Below are 19686 nucleotides of genomic sequence, written 5' to 3' on the forward strand. Positions count from 1 at the left end.
AATCCTATTTCTCCATACAAATCTAAAACAGTACTTTCCAGTGAAAAAATGTTCTGCTCACTAAAACTAAACATGTCTGTTTCTTCTTTTTCAAAGATAAATGTTCTCAAAAATTATAAGTTTTCACTGTATATACATAGCAGTGAAATAGAATAAAAAATATTGGTGTGTGACTTTGAGGTTATATAGTAAAGAGTGTATCAATTTTAAAATAAGAAAATTGAAGCCATGAAATGTTTTATGACTAAATTTTAGAAGCTCAGTGATAGAAGGAAGACTTGAAGATCATCTTTTCTAAACCTCCAGCTGATGGCTGAATTCCTGTTAGTCCATTTGCGTAATGTGGTTAGTTTCCTAATGGTTAAAAGTGGCACCAGCACTTTGATTTTATAAATGAAGACTCTGTAACATAAAAATAAGCTCATACGCCACCTGCTTCGCACACACACACAAAAAAGTGTTGATATTTGAAACAGAATCTAGCGCTTTATCCATATGTGGACATATATGATTATTTTTAATAAGACATTGTAAATTTAATAATTTTAAATAAGTAACTTTAGGTGATTAACATGGAAGTTACATGAGGTTTATGTAACACCAAACAACATCAGTATTTTAGTAAGTTTTTAAAATCCATTTTATAAATTAAAATTCATTGTGAAAATATTGATTTGGAAAATACTGCAATGATAATTCTCTACAGTGATTTAAAACTGCATAAATGAGGATTATAAGAACAAAATGTTTTTAGTGTCTTGGGCTTACAACTAAAAAGATGGATTTGATTTTGAGCCTAATATATTCCTTTCTGACAGATATTTTCCATAATATAAGATATTATGAAATAATATGAAAAATTATGAAATATATAAATTTATGAAATTTTATAAATTTATTTTTATAAAAAATATTTCATTATGTTAAATATGGCATGATCAAACCAAAAAAGTAATAAGTGAAAATGAACAAAATTGTTTAGCATGTGAAAAGTGAAAAGCAGAAGAAAATGCAGGTGATGGATCTCTGCATATATGTCTACATGTCTTGCATTTAATGAAATATATTAAAAAGTTATCAGAACATGCATAGTTGAAAAAGCTTTTCAGATAAAAATATTTCATCCTGAGCATTTATTTCTTTCCTTCCTAATTCATTACTAATCAAGGAAACTATCTGAACAAAATGCCTCCAGTTAAATAGAATTTACAATATTGCATATATACATTCAGTCATCCACTTGTGCAACAAAAACCTCTTATGTACAAGAATGCTGCTTCTTTTGAGAAACTCACAGTACAGTGGAAGAGATCAACACAAGCAGCACATTGTCTTTTATCATTTAAAAAATGATATACAACATATTTTAATATCTCTGTGATAAAATAAATGTGACATGCTTATAGCTGAAATACACGTGTAGAAAAAGTTAGATTAATTTTATTAGATAAATGTGATGATTAGCAGCACTTATTCTTGATATCATGGCAATATTTAATACATATTCCTTGTAAAATGTGATAAATATATCTTTTATGGCATATATTTGAGAATTAACATCGCACTGATTTATGATTTAGAGCATATCTTACAATTGGTACTTGTAGTATTTGTCCTCTCAGTTTATTAATATTCAAGAAAAGATATGTGATATGCTCTTTGTATTGAAATTATAAAATTATCTAAATTATGGGTTTACTGTTAAACATATTTTAAAATTTTGGTTAATTTAAATTTTATGTTATTTTTCTATTCACTCCTTTTTATCCCTAAAATGGGTATTCTCCTGGCTTTCCATCTTCTGCATCTGTTTTACAACTATTTTTTACTTTTTACTTTTCTTCAATAAAAATTGATAAATAGATGCTTTTAAAAAATAAGGCCAGGTCCTTTCAGAACCAGAAAGCTATTTAAAACTTCTTAAATAATCAAGTTTAAATGTAAGAACATTACATAAACCTCGTTTCTACACACATATACACACACATACACTCACACAGAGTAGTTTTCATAATTGACTATTTCTAGTAACTGAGCTCTTTGAGCCTCTGGACTTTTCTTTCCAATTTTCTTCTTTGAGTTTATAATCTTTTCATGTTTTCTTTATTCTTTAAGTATTTCAGATATGTGTTAAAAATACTGTGAAATTTTGCAACCCCTCTGTAATATTAATTTTATAATGTAGAGAAAAGTAGAGGTAGAATTTCTATTTATAATTCATATTTAGATCAGGAGAATCTAGAATTGTGCCTCAAAATACAAAATGCAAATTTTGTTAAAAATAATTTCAGACAGCAGGAAAATTTACAAGTAGCAGAACTAAATTTAAAGCAACCAGCCAAATACAACAGTAGGACTAAACTTCAGCTTACCTTAAGGGGTTGGGGTGTGTAAGAGGATTACAACAAAAAACATAACCTGAAAAAGATACAGCCATTCTTTTACTCTAAATAAAGGGCCTCAGATAAAGAATCTCAAAATTGTAAAGTAGTCATCTAGTCCTAACTACTTAATTTAAGAGAATAGACTGAGATAAAAAGGCAGATTCTTGTCCAAAATCAATAGCTACTAAAGAATCAGATCTTTTAAATCCTACTTCAAGGATCATTTTCATCTTTTTTTTTTAAATATTATGTATCAGTAGCTCATAACTATATATTTCAGTAAGCCATCAGACTCTGTCTCTATCTTTGTACTTTTAAAGTTAGTGAGCAGGAAAAAAATAAAAAAATCCCTTCAAAATCAACAAAATACCCTTCATTTGAACTAACTGGGTAAAATGGTAAGTAAGAATTAGTGTAATGATCACTTTAAATCTTCTAACAGCAATCAGTTTTACTGTTTTCAAATTCATGGAATGAACAAAACCTAATTGCCAAAATGTTTCAGGCTATCATTTCTATCTGTAGTCCTAATAAAAAGCAATATGTAAAGCAATTCAAATTATAATTGAGGAAGCTAAATATATCCCTTGCATTCTTGTTCCTGTGTTTTTAAATACAATAATTGTTATTTAAATGTATCATTAGATCAGTTTACATAATACTTTTTTAATTAGTAAGGTTTTAATTAAAATTTCTTTAACTTTATTTCACTTGGTGTCATTAAAACTTAAATAAAGTAGAAAGTAGTCTTCTGGACTAGTTTATCACTTTTATAGGAGCTGTAGTTAACAAAATAATTTACAGTTAAAAGATAATAATTTCATCTAAAATACTAAAATACTTGAAAAAATGTTTCTAAAATATTCCAAGTTACTTCATTGAGTTTATGTGTTTCTTTAGGCAAATCCAGTCATACCTGCTTTGGTAACGGTGAAATATGCTAGCCTTTTATGATGTTTATTTAATATCATAATATCAAAAATAGTAGCAACATATTTTAGATGAAATCCAAAAAGTTGTGATTCACTTTCATAAATATCATACAATATAGTCTGAACATTGATCATTGTTCAAAAGCAGTGTTTATGAAATTTGGAAATGGTTATCAGAAGAAATAATAAAATACATTTTAAGGTTTTTGAAGGATGTAATTTTCTTAAATGTGTCCTAACATTTAAGTTAAGCTAAATTACTTTAAAAATACATTAGTTTATTTAAAAAAGCAGATTCATTAAATTCTTCCCACTTTTATATCAGTATTTTTATTTTTCTAGTTTAGTTTTTCATAAAATTAGATGAATTCAAATGATTTATGATAATTAATTTTTTTTTTTTTTTTTGCTTTTCTACAAAAGCTCATTAGTGTTTAAAAGTACCTATATATGTTTGCAGGATTCTCCCTATAGAACCTTTAAAATTTTTATACCGCTTGGTATTTTTACTATTTAGTAATCAGATTGCTATTTTTTTCCTTTATTTTCTTCCGGGTACCCTACATCAGGCTTAAGAAAGCAGTTTCTTTAACTTGCATAATACCATGCTAACAAAATTTGTTAACTTGAATTTCATTTTGAAATTGTGTATCCTGATACATGTTTTTGTTTGTTTTCTTAACTAGTGAAAAAGGCCATAGATTTTAAATCTAGAGGATTTAAATTGTTTCCAGGGAAAGACAACAGCAACAAGTTTTCTATCTGTGAGTGTACTCCTTTTTTTGTTTCTTTCTCTAGTGCAAGAGTGAAGTTTGTGGTTGTCTATGTTGTTTGTGTGTTTTATAAAAATGTTTGTGTATTTAGCAAATTAACTGCATTAATATATATATAACATGCATGGTTATTATTCAATATTTTCTTATATTTAAATGCATACTGAATTTTAGGTTAATGTGGTAGATGTTGGAGCTCAGATTGTTTCAAAATGTAAAAAATAAAAACTCTTTTGATCTAGCATGTTGATAACATTCTAGTTTTCTAATTCTAGTATGTGAGATTAAAAAATGAGTAAAAATAATTAAATTGATGATTTCTTGTAGGAATTTTTGTTTGAACATATCTACATTTCAACATGATTATTTTTATAAGGGAAAATTTTAATAGCAATTTTTCATTTAAGGGAAAAGATATTTTAGTTTGAGTTAATTTATTCAAATTCTTTAAGTCAAGAACTTTGTAAATGAATTAACTAATTAACTTTTTTAAGATAAATCTCATGAAATGAACTGAATTACATATATTTATGTGTGCCGCAGTACACAGTTTTGCTTAATATTCAGGGATTTATAGATCATCTGAAGTTCATCCATAACCCTCAGATTAAGAATCATCAAACTAGAATATTCATTATTATATGAATATAAATGAACATACAATAAAACATTTAAGAGAGCTATGCATTTTTCAATATTAATCAGTAGTAGTTTATAGATACATATTATAAATTTTGAAAGAAGATATGACACCACATCTGATTTCTGAAATGCCTTATTGATAATAAATAAGGTTAATTCTTATAAATACATGTTATTCTTTTTTAGAGAATATATATATTTTAGCATTATTTATTTTTATTCAATTCCAAATGATCTGATGAAATAAGTTTAAAATTATTTCTAAAACAGTCACTTACTATATCAGATAAAGGTTCTACCCTCATATTTGACTTTTATTTGAAACAGTAAATGATATAATTGAGCAATTACAGCAATTATCAAAAGCAAACTTGGAGCTTGTTGGTATCAAATATTTTAAAGTGTTCTAATTTTAATATATGATTTTCACATTTTGTTAGATTTGTGAATATGAAACCAAACATAGGAGATATTAGTAGGAAATCCTCAAATTGGATTACCTGTTTGGAAAGCATTAGACAGTTCATTTCAAAGTATTTAGTCATATAATAATGCTTTATTGTTTATTGTAATTTGTTTATTTAGTTAGTTAATTGGAGGAAAATTGCCTTATAGTGTTTACAATTTTGTGTTGGTTTCTACCGTGAAAAGTGAAAGCTCAGTCATGTCCGACTCTTTGCGACCCCATGGGCTGTACCTACCAGGCTCCTCTGTCCATGGGATTTTCTGGGCAAGAATACTGGAGTGGGTTGCCATTTCCTTCCCCAGGAGATCTTCCCCACCCATGGATCAAACCGAGGTCTCCCGTATTGTAGACAGATGCTTTACCATCTGAGCCACGAAGCCACCAGGGAAGAAAGCCACCTGGAAAGAAAGCCACCAGGGAAGAAAGCCACCAGGTTTCTGCCATACAACAGAGTAAATCTGTTATAATTACAGTGTTGTATTTTTAGGATTAAAACATATTTTCAAACTAGATATATTAGTTTTTAAGAACAATAAATAATCTATAATATTTTCAGTATAACTATTTGATACATTTCAGAGAGAAAAAATTTTTTTTATAATAAAAATATGAACAGAAAAATTTTGTTAGATGAAATTATTCTGACATATCAAGTTTTATCATGTCAACATGAAATAAATGTTTGCAGACTTAAATAATTCTGTTTACTACTTTTCCCTAAATATTTTGTGTGGTTAATGTGTTTGTTTTGGAAACTAAGGAGAATTATAAGCTATTTCTTTTTTCCTTTTCCTCATTTTGGCTAGAAAAATGTTATTTTGTATGCTTCATACTTCAAAATTTTCCATGTCCTGGGGAAATCAGGCTATTACTGAACATCTGAGATTTATCAAGGAATTAAGATGTATATAACTCTACATCACCAGCAATTATTTTACAGTATATATAAATGTATCATAATAACATGATGTATACCTTAACATTAAACAACGTTACATGTCAAATTTATTTAGCAAAAAAAAAAAAGTTGTATGTAGCTCTTTATACTTGGTACATTGCCTTAGAGGACATTCATATTATTTTCATTGTTCTTGTACAGTGGTTATGAGGGTGAACAAAAAGGGGATTAAGACATGAGTGTGTCTGGGGAGACAAATAAACCCTAATTAAATATATATATATATATTTTTTTTCTTTTTTAACTAAAAAATTACTTTTAAATTGTCAGGAATACAATTATTGAGACAAAAATAAGAAAATTACTCATAAAGCAAAATGTGTTATTTACTTCATAATTTTAAAATAAATTTTGCGTTCATCCGTTCTAGCTTATGTAAGAGGTAAAATATACTCTTGAGCTTTCTTATTTTTCTTTTTGAATATAAATCCATTTTCAATAAGACAAAATTATTTTTGTCAATTCTTTGATAGTCACAAAGTAATAAACCAATATAATTTTAAATTTTATTTTTCTACAATTTTTTCCTCAAATGTTTAGTACCTATTAATAGTTTAAAATATATATTATCTATGATTGATCACAGAGAGGTTTATAATGCTTTAGTTTTTTATCATTATCATATACTTGTTATCAAGTAAGCATTTGGGTTTTCATCTGTTTGAATAATTTATTTAAAACAGGGCCAAATTTTCAAAGAAGACAATTTTTATATGACATTAAACATTCACATAAAATAAAATTATAAAGCTTATATTATTTGAAAAAACAATTCTATCATAAGAATTTCCAGAAGTGAGCATAATTATAGAGGACATGAACTACAGACGTTTTCAAAGTGTGTCTTCCCATAATAGCACCTTTAAATTTTAACTAAGAAGTAAATTAATAAGAGATTTAGGAAACTGCAACAGTTTTCATGGGAAGAATTTCATTGTTTAAATGGCTAATTCAAATTATTTTTCCAACTTTGGTACCTGATGTCTGTGTAGTCTATCTATATCTTGTTGTTTATCAAAGATAATAGATTTGCAAATAAAGTAAAAACTATTTTTAATTTAGAAAATAAAATATTTTTATATTTAAAAATGTTCAATTGATTGAACTTAGTCTTGCCCACTTTTTTTAATATTATATACTATATAAAATTAGATGGTTCAGAAAACTTGCTTATAATAATAGTATTTTATTCTGATATTGACTAATTTTATAGTGTTTTCAAGCTAAAACATAGTATAATAGAGTGCAAAAAGATTCTTATAGCACATTTTATAAATACATATATAATAAACATACTTCAATGTTACATGAAATGACAATTCATCCAATTTTTAAAATTCTGCTTTAAATTTTAAAATTTAAAATTAAATTTAAATTTTAAATTTTAAATTCTTTTCTCCTTTCTGTTTTTTTTTTTTTTCCTGCTGATATGTGGGGAAAGGGATTCATATTGTATTAGTAGTAGCAGTAGTAATGATAATAATAACAGTATTATTGTTATCATTAAGATCAGAGCAAAAGGAATATTCCCATAGTCATGTTTTTTTCAAGAGACAGGGCCCTGTCCATGTAATTAATTTTAAAAGAGCATGCATATTCTTTTTACAAGTTATTATTCAAATTGAAAGAAGTAAAAGTGATATATATTTGTCCAATTGTTTGAATGGCATTATTTAGTGAAAACAGGTAATTGAATGGATACTAACTTCATTTAAATGTCTTGGCATCACTAGCTACAGAAAATTATCTAGTATCTAAATATCAGAAGGGCTTCTCAGGTGGTGCTAGTGGTAAAGAACTCACCTGCTAATGCAGGAGAGGTAATATAAGAGAGAGGTAATATAAGAAAGAAGTAATATAAGAAATATGATATAAGAAATAAACCAGCATTTTTATGCTACTTGATTATTAAAAGGTGTTTCCCAGGTGGTGCTAGTGGTAAAGGACCCACCTGTCAAGGCATGAGACATAAGAGACATGGGTTCCATTCCTGGGTCAGGAAAATCCCCTTTAGGAGGGCATGGCAACCCACTCCAGTATTCTTTTCTGTAGAATCCCATGGACAGAGGAGCCTGGTGGGGAATCGACTTAGCATGCATGCAAATATAAGAAAAATAGATGATATACTTTTTTTTTTTTTTAGTTTTAAATACTTTAACTAAAAAACCTTAAATATATATATCTTGCAGAAGCTCTCCTCTATTTTCTTCACATTTTAAATTGGGAACTTTTTCACCTATTGTAGATATCCAGAAACAGTAGTTTGAAAGGTACTTTTCAAATAGACAAAAGTAATTTGACAATTAAATCTTAAGAACTGGGATTAATTAAGTGAACATGGTGAAAATTATAAATATGCTTTGCATTATTCACTATCTGAGCCACTAGGGAAGAAAAATAAAATATTTGGAAAAGTGTTTTCAGTTTTAATTATTGATACCATTTTGCCCTTCTGAACTTTCTGTATAGGATGGAGTACTCAAGGGTTAAGAGTAGAATTTCTTGAATCAGTCTGCCAAGGTTGCAACCTAGACCACGGCAGAAAGTAGAAATAGGACTTTAGAAATATGTTTTAACCTCTCTATATCTCAGTTTCCTCACCTGTAGGAAATGTATAATAATAGTAGCTACCCTTCAGATTCTTGTGAAAATTGAATGAGTTGATACATGTAAAAGGTGTAGATTGCTGCTGCTGCTGCTGCTGCTGCTGCTGCTAAGTCGTTTCAGTCGTGTCCGACTCTGTGTGACCCCGTAGATGGCAGCCCACCAGGCTCCCCCATCCCTGAAATTCTCCAGGCAAGAATACTGGAGTGGGTTGCCATTTCCTTCTCCAATGCATGAAAGTGAAAAGTGAAAGTGAAGTCGCTCAGTCGTGTCCGACTCCTAGCGACCCCATGGACTATAGCCCACCAGGCTCCTCTGTCCATGGGATTTTCCAGGCAAGAGTACTGGAATGGGGTGCCATTGCCTTCTCCAAAAGGTGTAGATTAGTTACTGACATATAGTAAGTATGATGTAAGTGTTAGCTGCTGTTAAAATTTATTAAACTAGGTAATAATGATGATAAAGTGGAAAAATAAGACATTTATTTTTTATTTTCAAATATATTCCCCCATTTCTATACTTATATATAATTTGTGTTATAAATTTAATATACTAATGTAAGAAGCCTGTATCATGCCACTACCTTTTCTTATTTCTATCATATGTTAAAAAGTCACATTTTAATGATATATACTATAACATTTTCAAAAGTCAGAGATAAGAAACACAGTGCTTCCCATAGAAAAAATATTCTACTCACTGTAAACAGTGTATAACACATTGTTTTTAATTAAACTACTAGGAAATATTCACTGAGAAATCATTACCCCCATCTGGGTACTGTAGGAATATTAAAGTAATTACAGCTTTTTCCTTATCTTTATCACGTATATATTTGTATATACAGCAATGGAATATGAAACTATGAAAGAGTATGATAAGATAATTTAAAAATTAAATATAAAATTGTTCATGTTAGAAAGTAAAAGTGAAAGTGAAGTCGCTCAGTCATGTCAGACTCTTTGCGACCCCATGGACTGTAGCCTACCAGGCTTCTCTGTCCATGGAATTTTCCAGGCAAGAATATTGGAGTGAGTTGACATTTCCTTCTCCAGGAGATCTTCCCTACCCAGGGATTGAACCTGGGTTTCCCTCATTGCAGGCAGATGCTTTATCATCTGAGCCATCAGGGAGGATTAGAATATCTGAAAAGAAATGAGAGATTGTGTTTTGCAAAAGGTGGGACTTGAGCTGAGTCCTGAACATTATATATAGAATTGTGATAGCTAAAGAGGAAGAAAAGGAAAACATGAAGACTTGGAGAAGGCACAAAACAAAGAAGGAGCATGGCTAACCATTAAACTTGCATAAAAATAAAGAATCTGTTGGACTTGGGTTATGGATGTATCTTGGTGGCTATTGGGAAATATAATAGATATGCTTCGAAATCTAGAATCATAGGACAGTAATGAAAGCTCTGTTTGAGAAAGTTTAATTCTCTTCTAGTACTCAAGATGAATTGGAAGAGAATGATAATAGAAAAAAAAATCAAAGATTAAGTTAGATTTGAGCATGCACATGAAATGATTAGATTTTTGGTAGGGACCTAGTAGCCCACTGAAAGATCAGGAAGGAGCTTGGGGGGAAAAAAAAAAGATACAACCTTAGGTTGGAAGTCCTTAGCAAAGAGAGAACTTTTCAAGTCATGAAGAAAATTCAGCATATTGAGGATTGTGGATCAGTGCCTTTAAATTTGCCCTCTGTATATGATATAAGCTAAAGTAAAAGAGTGGCCAAAAGAAAACATAATAACAAAAACCAGAGAAGTAAAATAAATTAGCAAGTCAGCAGACCGAGAAAATGAAAACAAAAAATCACATGTATTGTATGCATTAGTGAATTTATAATTAAGTTGAGAGCAATAAAAATATATGTGAGGGTATTTGAGAAAGTAATTTTTATAGAATAAAAGTGCAGAATTTCATACCTAGTTGAAAATATGACAGCTTTATCAGAGTTATGACTGTTGGTCATACTTATCTTAATAAGCAAGATACTTATCTTGCTATCTGATAAATCAATTTAAATAAGTTGACAATCCATGCTAAATGATGCAGGGATCCAGTGTTTTTAAACATTGACTCTTCATTAGAATCCCCTGTAAGATTATTTAAAAAACAAACAAGAAAACAACAACAAAACAAACTGGTTCACAGTGTCTGCCCAGAGTTATTGCATTAGAATATTTAGACAGAAAAGTAAGCATCTGTTCTTTCAAAAAAAAAAAAAAAAAACACTCTATAGGTGATTCCAATTCACAGTGTAGGACAAGAACCATAGCAAAGTTTAGATTTGTTCATTTCTGGAGTCTCTACTCAGGTCCTATTCCTTTCTTTAAAAAGCAGATAAGTTGATGAAGAGCAAATAGAAATTATTCTCCAATTTGCTATAAGATTGAATTCATGAAACAGTGTCACTCAGATATTTCAGACTTCATCTGGTTTAATAATCTTCCCACTAAAATAAAAGATTTCTTAGGGAATTATTTATTTACTGTGATCACATTCACTGAAAATATCAATACATAATTTATTAATAGGCTGTTCTGAAGAAACTTTTGAAAGTGTACAATGACTAACTAAAACATAGTCATGGGACTTGTTAAAGGGTAAAGCCCTTAATTTATTAGATTTTCAGCATTATAGCATAATTCAATGACATGCTTGATAATTTGCACCACAGTTTTATTTTCACATTGGCAGAATAAATTCCTTGTTATATACCAGTTAAAAAGTGCCATTATCCTTAAACTTTTTCCATAAAGTTTTATTTTTATGTTGCAACTTTAAAAATAACAAGTATCTGATTACACTGATATAACTGGTAGTGACTTCTCTGCTGCCAATAATTAATGGAAACTCTGGCAATGATACCTAGGGAGTGCATTACCAGAGATTTCACAATTTTATAGTAATTAAAAATAAAGTGTTAACTGTTAATGTGTTAATATTCAAAGTAATATGTCATTGAATAGAAACATGAAAATTATGCTTTATATATCCACAAATTAAAAAGTGTTTTTGCTCTCGTTATTGGTTTATAAAATTATATTTAACTTTCTATGTGTAAATTATAGTGATTGGAATAATAAAATACAAAAATATATTTTATGTACAATTTGAAATGAATATCACTCTTGATTTTCTAATCATACATGTTTTGATTCTTTCTTTTCTTGTTTTCCTGTTGTTTCAGTAAATGAGGGAGGTATTAAGACAGCTTCCAATTTATGCCCAGATCCCGGAGAACCAGAAAATGGGAAGAGAGTTGGATCAGATTTTAGGTACGATTTTAAATTGTTTATTTCATTATTAACTTTGTTAAAGTTTATTTTAATTTAAATTTCAAATATAACTAATAGTATGGAGATGAAGATGTGGTGACTTAAAAGTGTGGCAGCTAGATTTCACTGATGTGTTATGATTAATAATATTTCACAGAAGTGACTAATTAAATAACATCAAATTTATTAGGGAACTGTTTAAAGTTTAAATGATTAATTTATTGTCATGTGCTATGTGGGAGAAGTGGGTTGGATCCCTGGGTTGGGAAGATTCCCTGGAGGAGGGCATGGCAACCCACTCCAGTATACTTGCCTGGAGAATCATCATGGACAGAGGAGCCTGGCAGGCTACAGTCCATGGGGTCACAAGAAGCTGGACATGACTGAGCAACTCAGCACAGCACAGCACCATAAGTGAAAAATCATGAGATTCAACTTGAAATACGTGAGTTTGAATTCATATTCTGATGTTTATTAATTGTCTGATCTTGAGTAAGTTTTTCAATCCTGTCTGCCAGAGTTCCCTCTTCTGTAACATGTAAATCAAATTATCACATAGAATGATGTTTCAAATGAGATACTGCATGTGAAATCTTTCTGCAAATGTTCTATAAACATTTTATTTAAAAGGAAATTTAATTTGAATAAGTTTTATCTCCATCTTAAATTTAGTATTTATTTTAAAAATTGAAATTAAGTTTACTTACGGTTTAGAAAATATACATAGTAGACTAGGCTTCCCAGGTGGTGCTAGAGGTAAAGAATCTGCCTGCCAATGCAGGAAATAAAAAAGACATGGCTTCCATCCCTGGTTCGGAAAGATCTCCTGGAGGAGGGCACAGTAACCCACTCCAGTATTCTTCACTGGAGAATCCCATGGACAGAAGAGACTGGTGGACTACAGTTCATGAGGTTGCAGAGAGTCAGACACGACTGAAGCTATTTAGCACACAGAGCACTCATGGTTAAATGTGTCAAAGGAATAGTGCACTCAGTAGTGTGGTAACTATTAATTTACACTATGACACAATATTGTTTAAAAATATTGAATTTTCAGTAGTCCTCTGAATGTAACACTTTACAAATAAAAGATACAAAAATCCTATAAAATACTAAGTGATAATTTAGTTCACAAATACTGTTTTCACAAAATATTCATAATATATTAAATTTAAAAATGATAATGGTTATAGTTTCACATACTACACATTTATATTCTTTACTTTGTTATTCTGTTTGTGTAAAGGACAAATGATATGCTGAAGAAATTCCCGGTGACTAAAAAGGTAGTTCTTATAATAAAAACCTATGAATATTTTGTCTCCATGGATCATTTGACTTAAAGTTATATTTTGATATTCTTGGAGGGGAAAACAATATTATTTCAATATGAATAAAATTGTAATTTTTTAAAAAAATTGCAGAACTTTAACCAGGCTGATAATTAATACAGATAATATTGTTTAAAAAATCACATTAAAAAGAAATTCAGAAGACCTGGAATCCAGTTAGAATTAGAGCTTAATAAACTAAGTAAGTATATTAAAAATCAACTAAATCTCAATCTCAGTAGTTAAAAGTGATATTTTATAGACTGCAAAGTGTCATCAGTATACCTGGTATTTGTACATATATTCTTTATTTAATAAAAACCCTATAATAATAAAACCTATAATAAAAAACCTGTTTGTTATTTTATTCCACTTTGGCTCAGGTAAAATATCTGCCTGCAATGCAGGAGACTCAGGTTCGATCCCTGGGTTGGAAAGATCCCTTGGAAAAGGGAATGGCTTTCAGAGAAGGCAATGGCAACCCACTCCAGTGCTCTTGCCTGGAGAATCTCATGGATGGAGGAGCCTGGTAGGCTACAGTCCATGGGGTCACTAAGAGTCAGACACAACTGAACAACTTCGCTTTCACTTTTCACTTTCATGCATTGGAGAAGGAAATGGCAACCCACTCCAGTATTCTTGCCTGGAGAATCCCAGGGACAGAGGAGCTTGTTGGGCTGCCATCTATGGGGTCGCACAGAGTTGGACACGACTGATGCGACTTTGCAGCAGCAGCAGCACCCACTCCAGTATTCTTGCCTAGAGAATTCCATGGAGAGGAGAGCCTACAGTTCATGGCATCAAAAAGAATCAGACACAACTGAGCAACTAACACTTTTATTTTTACTTACAAATGATAAAACTGAAAGTCTACTTATCCAGCTAATAATTTTATGGAGCTGGAATTTGAACTCATTACTTCCTGATTCTATATCTTGACCCTTTAATCATTGTGTTACATTATGCTTTGAAACCAAACAAACTTCATTCAGATACAATTCTTACAATCACCCATCAATATATGGTCTTTTCTGAGGATGTTTTCCTCAGATCTAAAAATGATAATACCTGTTTCCTAGGATTGAGGGGAATATTGCATGAGATATGTAAACATGGTAGCAAACTTAAGACTAATAAGCATTTAATTCTAGCTGCTATTACAGTATGAAAAGGTAACTGGAAATAATTATCATTGATGTATCTATTTGGTCTCACTTTTTACAAAAATATGGGGTTTATTAGAAATAGGCTTGTTACTATTAGTAATAGTAATATAGTGGGTTAAAGTACCTTTCAGTAAATTTCAAATCATCAGATTATCTTGCAATAATTTTTTAGGCTCCCTGATAGATGTGAAGAATCAAGGAGCTTACAATCAGGCTAAGATATACTCTTATAATTTAAGAATCTTTAAAAATATTATGGAGACAGAACAGTTACGGTATTTTTGGCAACTAGATGAAGTTCACAGAGGCAAATGTTGAGCTATGTGATAAAGTGTGATTAGAATCTGTTTTCTAAAGACATGAAGTCCAGAGACCAATTCTATATTTATACATTCATTATTTGCTTGTTTTGCTTGCCTGTTATGTGCCTGGCTTTGAACCAGGAACAAATAACACACGTAACAGCAGACATAGTACATGTCCCACATAGTGCTTCAAATTTAGTGGTGAAAAAAGACTATAATTAAATGAAGCTCACAAAAAAGAAAGTACTGGGAAGTCAAAAATTGAGGATAAAATTGTCAGGATAGGAACCCACCCAGTGTAAGAAGGTCCCACTTTCATTGATACCAGAAGAATTTTATGTCTCTATTCTACAGGAAAGGAAGAGCCTCACACTCATAGAGAGCTTGATGAGCTATTTCAGGAAAATTAAGATCAGAGAGTCTAAATTATAGAATGTAAATTGGAGAAAAACACAGAATGCAATAGAAAAGTGGTAGAATGAAGTTAAGGAGATGTGGAGAAACCAATCTCTTCTGCAGAGGAAGCAAATTGGCAGCCATTCTACCTAATCTGGTCTGAAGATATGTTTTGTTTTAAACACACAGTGTTTTTTAAAATATGAGACTCAACATTTGAAAATCAGGAGATTTTACACACACACACTCATACAATCATTCAAATATTTTTGTAATTCAGTTTTTAGATTTTGCCCCTAAAACCAATGTACCTTCCTTGCAACATCTACTGGAACCTATTAACCTGTGTTCCCTTTAGGCAGAACAAGCTCTCTGGTTCACAATGGTCACACCTAGGCTTCTTCACTCATTCAGCTTTCTTCTTGTCATTCTGTCACTAAGTTGTGTCTGATTGTTGCAAACTTATGGATTGTAGCATGTCAGACTCCTCATTTAGCTTACCTATCTATTAAGGAAGGCTATAAAGAGTTGTGAGAGAAGAAACATATTCAATTTGTCTTTTCAGTACATTATGCTTCATACTTTAGATAAATAGATTAAAGGAAATAGAAGTTTTAGTTAGAAGGCCACTGAAATAGTCTGGATTTAAGATGGTAGAGACTTGTAATATGGTGATTGCAGAGAACTAGAATCTGTGACCTAGGGCAAAAATCTATGCTATTTCATGGTGTGATGAAATTTAAGAAGCTATTTTATCATTCTCATGAGTGGCAAGAGAAATAAGTGTAAATGAAGCAAGAGAAATAAGTCCTTAAAAGGGGGTCCAGAATGTTGAATACAATTGAAAAATTGAAAATGATGAGGACAGAAGACTGTTAAGTTCAACAACATGAAGGTTGTTGGGAAGAGTGATTTCATTGGAGTGACAGAGGTTGAGACAAATTGAGATAATCTAAAGAGTGAATAGACAGTTCAGATAGGTAATAGCTTTGGAACATCAAATTCCGTAAAGCAGAAGAATAATGGGTAAGTTCTGTAGTCATTAGGGAGTCAAAAGAGATTTCCTTTTTAGAGACACAAGAAACCAGAGCATATTTATTGGTTAATATAAATAATCCTGTAAGAGGAAAATACTGATGATAGGGAAAAAAATAAATGAAAGAACATAACTCTTTTGGAGAAAATAAGCACAATTCCAAGGGTGGGTCGAGGTTTTGTAATAGGAAAATGAGAGAGCTCATGGTTAATAATTTTACTTTGGTAATGATGCATCAAGCAAGACCCTATATCACACACACACACACACACGTTCCTGTCTCACAGGAGATGGGAATGTATAGGAAAGGAACTTTGAGAAAAAAAGCTGGAAATAGTAATCACCAATAGTGGGAAATCAAGTTTTATATAGAAACATTGCCTTGCTAAGTAATTTTGAGAGTCCTGTTGAGATTGAGAATAATGAATATACCTTGTTATATAATTTCTATTTAGAATTCCTAAGTTTCCCAGGTATAAGCATGAAAAGGACTGTGCAAAGGCAAGATAAACATCAGTACATTCAGGAAATTGATAGTGATTCTTTTAGGCATAACTAATAAAAACATGGATCTGGAAAAAAGAAAATATCAAGCAGAGATATGAGTTGGGGGCTCTTTACAAGAGGAGTGGATTAGATTGTCTTTCAATTTCAATGTCAGCTACAATCAGGACCGATTCAGAAATAGTAGATACAATATTTTTAGATTAATCTTTTTCAGAAAGGAAAATAATAACTTTTCTGTGTTTAAAAAGCATGAAACAATGGTCATTCATATATAAAAGGTATGAGAAGCACCCCAAAGAATAAGAAAAGGGAAAGTCCATAGAGGAATAAAAATCACTGTCAAAAGATACACTGTATCAGCCCATTATAAAGTGATACACTTTGGTCAGAGCTTAAATTAACTCTTTTACTGGGCCCCTGTCATCTCAAAGGAAAATTAGCCTCTATGAGGCAGATACACAATGAATCACAACCTCCACATACAGAAGCAAGACTGGTTTATTTAATGGAAGGACCAGCCTCTGTCCCATGTAAATATAAAATACCTTTTGTTTATTGGCTTCATATCTGTTAAGAATGTTTTTCTCTATTATTCATACATTAAAAACTCTACCAAGACAGTTTCTAAAGATTTGCCTACCACCATTGCTAAACTAATGGCAGCCCCTGAATGTATTGGCATGGGATCTAGGGAGAACAATTCCTATATTATTTTCAAGTGGAATATTTTTTTCTTTGTAATGCACAAAAAATATTTAGGAGGTAGAGTGGCTTCCAATTTTTTATATTGGAAACACTATTTCCTAGCAAATCAGACGTAAATCTTGATAATAATTACAAGCTGCCAGGTGCATGGCAGGAGTGAGGGGGAAGACAGGAAAGTCAGTTCAGTTCAGTTCCATTGCTCAGTCATGTCCGACTCTTTGTGACACCATGAATTGCAGCATGCCAGGCCTCCCTGTCCATCACCAACTCCTGGAGTTCACTCAAACTCAAGTCCATCAAGTCGATGATGCCATCCAGCCATCTCATCCTCTGTCATCCCCTTTTCCTCCTGCCCCCAACCCCTCCCAGCATCAGAGTCTTTTCCAATGAGTCAACTCTTCACCTGAGGTGGCCAGAGTACTGGAGTTTCAGCTTTAGCATCATTCCTTCCAAAAAACACCCAGGAATGATCTTTGGAATGGACTGGTTGGATCTCCTTGCAGACCAAGGGACTCTCAAGAGTCTTCTCCAACACCACAGCTCAAAAGCATCAATTCTTTGGCACTCAGCTTTCTTCACAGTCCAACTCTCACATCTATACATGACTACTGGAAAAAACGATAGCCTTGACTAGATGGACCTTTGTTGGCAAAGTAATGTCTCTGCTTTTCAATATGCTATCTAGGTTGGTCATAACTTTCCTTCCAAGGAGTAATCGTCTTTTAATTTCATGGCTGCAATTACCATCTGCAGTGATTTTAGAACCCCCCAAAATAAAGTCAGCCACTGTTTCCACTGTTTTCCCATCTATTTGCCATGAAGTGATGGGACCAGATGCCATGATCTTAGTTTTCTGAATGCTGAGCTTTAATCCAATTTTTTCACTCTCCTCTTTCACTTTCATCAAGAGGCTCTTAAGTTGTTCTTCACTTTTTTGCATTTCTTTTTTATGGGGATGGTCTTGATCCCTGTCTCCTGTACAATGTCACGAATCTCCGTCCATAGTTCATCAGGCACTCTGCCTATCAGAACTAATTCCTTGAATATATTTCTCATTTCCAGAACCAAAGCTCACTTTTGGCTTTAATATTACCAAATAAGAAACATATTCTCTGCTATTTCAGTCTTGGTATATAGCAGGGTTTTTATATTCCAAATGAAAACCCAAATTTTGGATCAAACATTACTTTTTGCTCTCAAAAAGACAAACAAGGTCTCTTCTGGAGAAGGAAAGTGTATATAAACCTAAGCATCTCAAGCTGAGCTTTCCCAGAATTTGTTTATAATTTCAAAAGATTTAAAATTTTAATTTATTGTTCAACACAGAAACTGCTATCAGGTTCATTATTTCTTTGGCAGCATTTCTCCATTTAAAAGCCTTTTATGCTCCATAGGAATTTCAAATTAAAAACAAAATTTTAAGATCTCAAAGCACAGACTGTGGGGATCTCACCTTGGAGATTAAAACATAAAATGATAATTAAAATATAACAAGTTTACAATATGCCTTTATTTATCAAGGGTTTTCTTATATATTTCCTCATTGCTTATAAAAATATTGGTTTTATGCATGCAAGAATATTTCTGTTTTAGCAACTGCTGCCTTACTTGTCATTTAGTTTTATGATGAGTTTGAAGTCCTGCTATAAATTCATGTGATCAAAGAATTTAACAGAAAAATGATGAAGCTCCAGGTTTGCTATCTTAAGCAGTTCAATTCACTACATATTGAACTCTTTTCATCATGTTTACAAAAACATGAATAATATTATTCATATTAATAATAATCCTTGGAATTTCTGATTTCAAGGATTTTACACTTAGAAAAGTCTTATAAGACAAGGAAAAATATGTTTAAGTACAGTAATGAAGATATGCACAATGCTAGAGGAGCTTACCAGATTGTAACAGATTGTGGAAGCAGGAAAAGCTTTATGAAAGAGGTTTTCTAGTGGGTCCTTGAAGAATGAATAGGATGACACTAGCACAAATGCTAGGACAGAATACTCCAGGGGAAGAAATGATACAACTGAGTGAAGATGTCAAGGAAAATCAGACATATCTGAGGCAAACTATTATGTCACCATAAAAATATGCTTGATAAATAAATATGGCAATATTGGACATATTTTGAGATGTTTTAGATGCCCAAATTGAGTTATCTGTGAGTAAGTAGTCCATAGGACTGCTCTGCCGGT

General features: G+C 31.3%; 1 protein-coding gene across 3 annotated transcripts in view; it reads left to right on the plus strand.

Moving 5' to 3' along the window:
- The window catches only part of LOC120878903 (CUB and sushi domain-containing protein 3-like), a 1427768-nt gene that overhangs the window by 583318 nt on the left and 824764 nt on the right, over positions 1 to 19686 (plus strand). For 2 of the 3 annotated variants that reach the window (XM_040261811.1, XM_040261812.1), the window contains 2 exons: positions 4003 to 4080; positions 11955 to 12042. In XM_040261811.1, coding sequence (XP_040117745.1) covers positions 4003 to 4080; positions 11955 to 12042 — 166 coding nt within the window. The remainder of the gene's footprint in view (positions 1 to 4002; positions 4081 to 11954; positions 12043 to 19686) is intronic. The other variant, XM_040261813.1, reaches the window with a different exon arrangement.

The sequence above is a fragment of the Oryx dammah genome, unplaced genomic scaffold, assembly GCF_014754425.2.
Source record: "Oryx dammah isolate SB20612 unplaced genomic scaffold, SCBI_Odam_1.1 HiC_scaffold_19, whole genome shotgun sequence".
NCBI lineage: Eukaryota > Metazoa > Chordata > Mammalia > Artiodactyla > Bovidae > Oryx > Oryx dammah.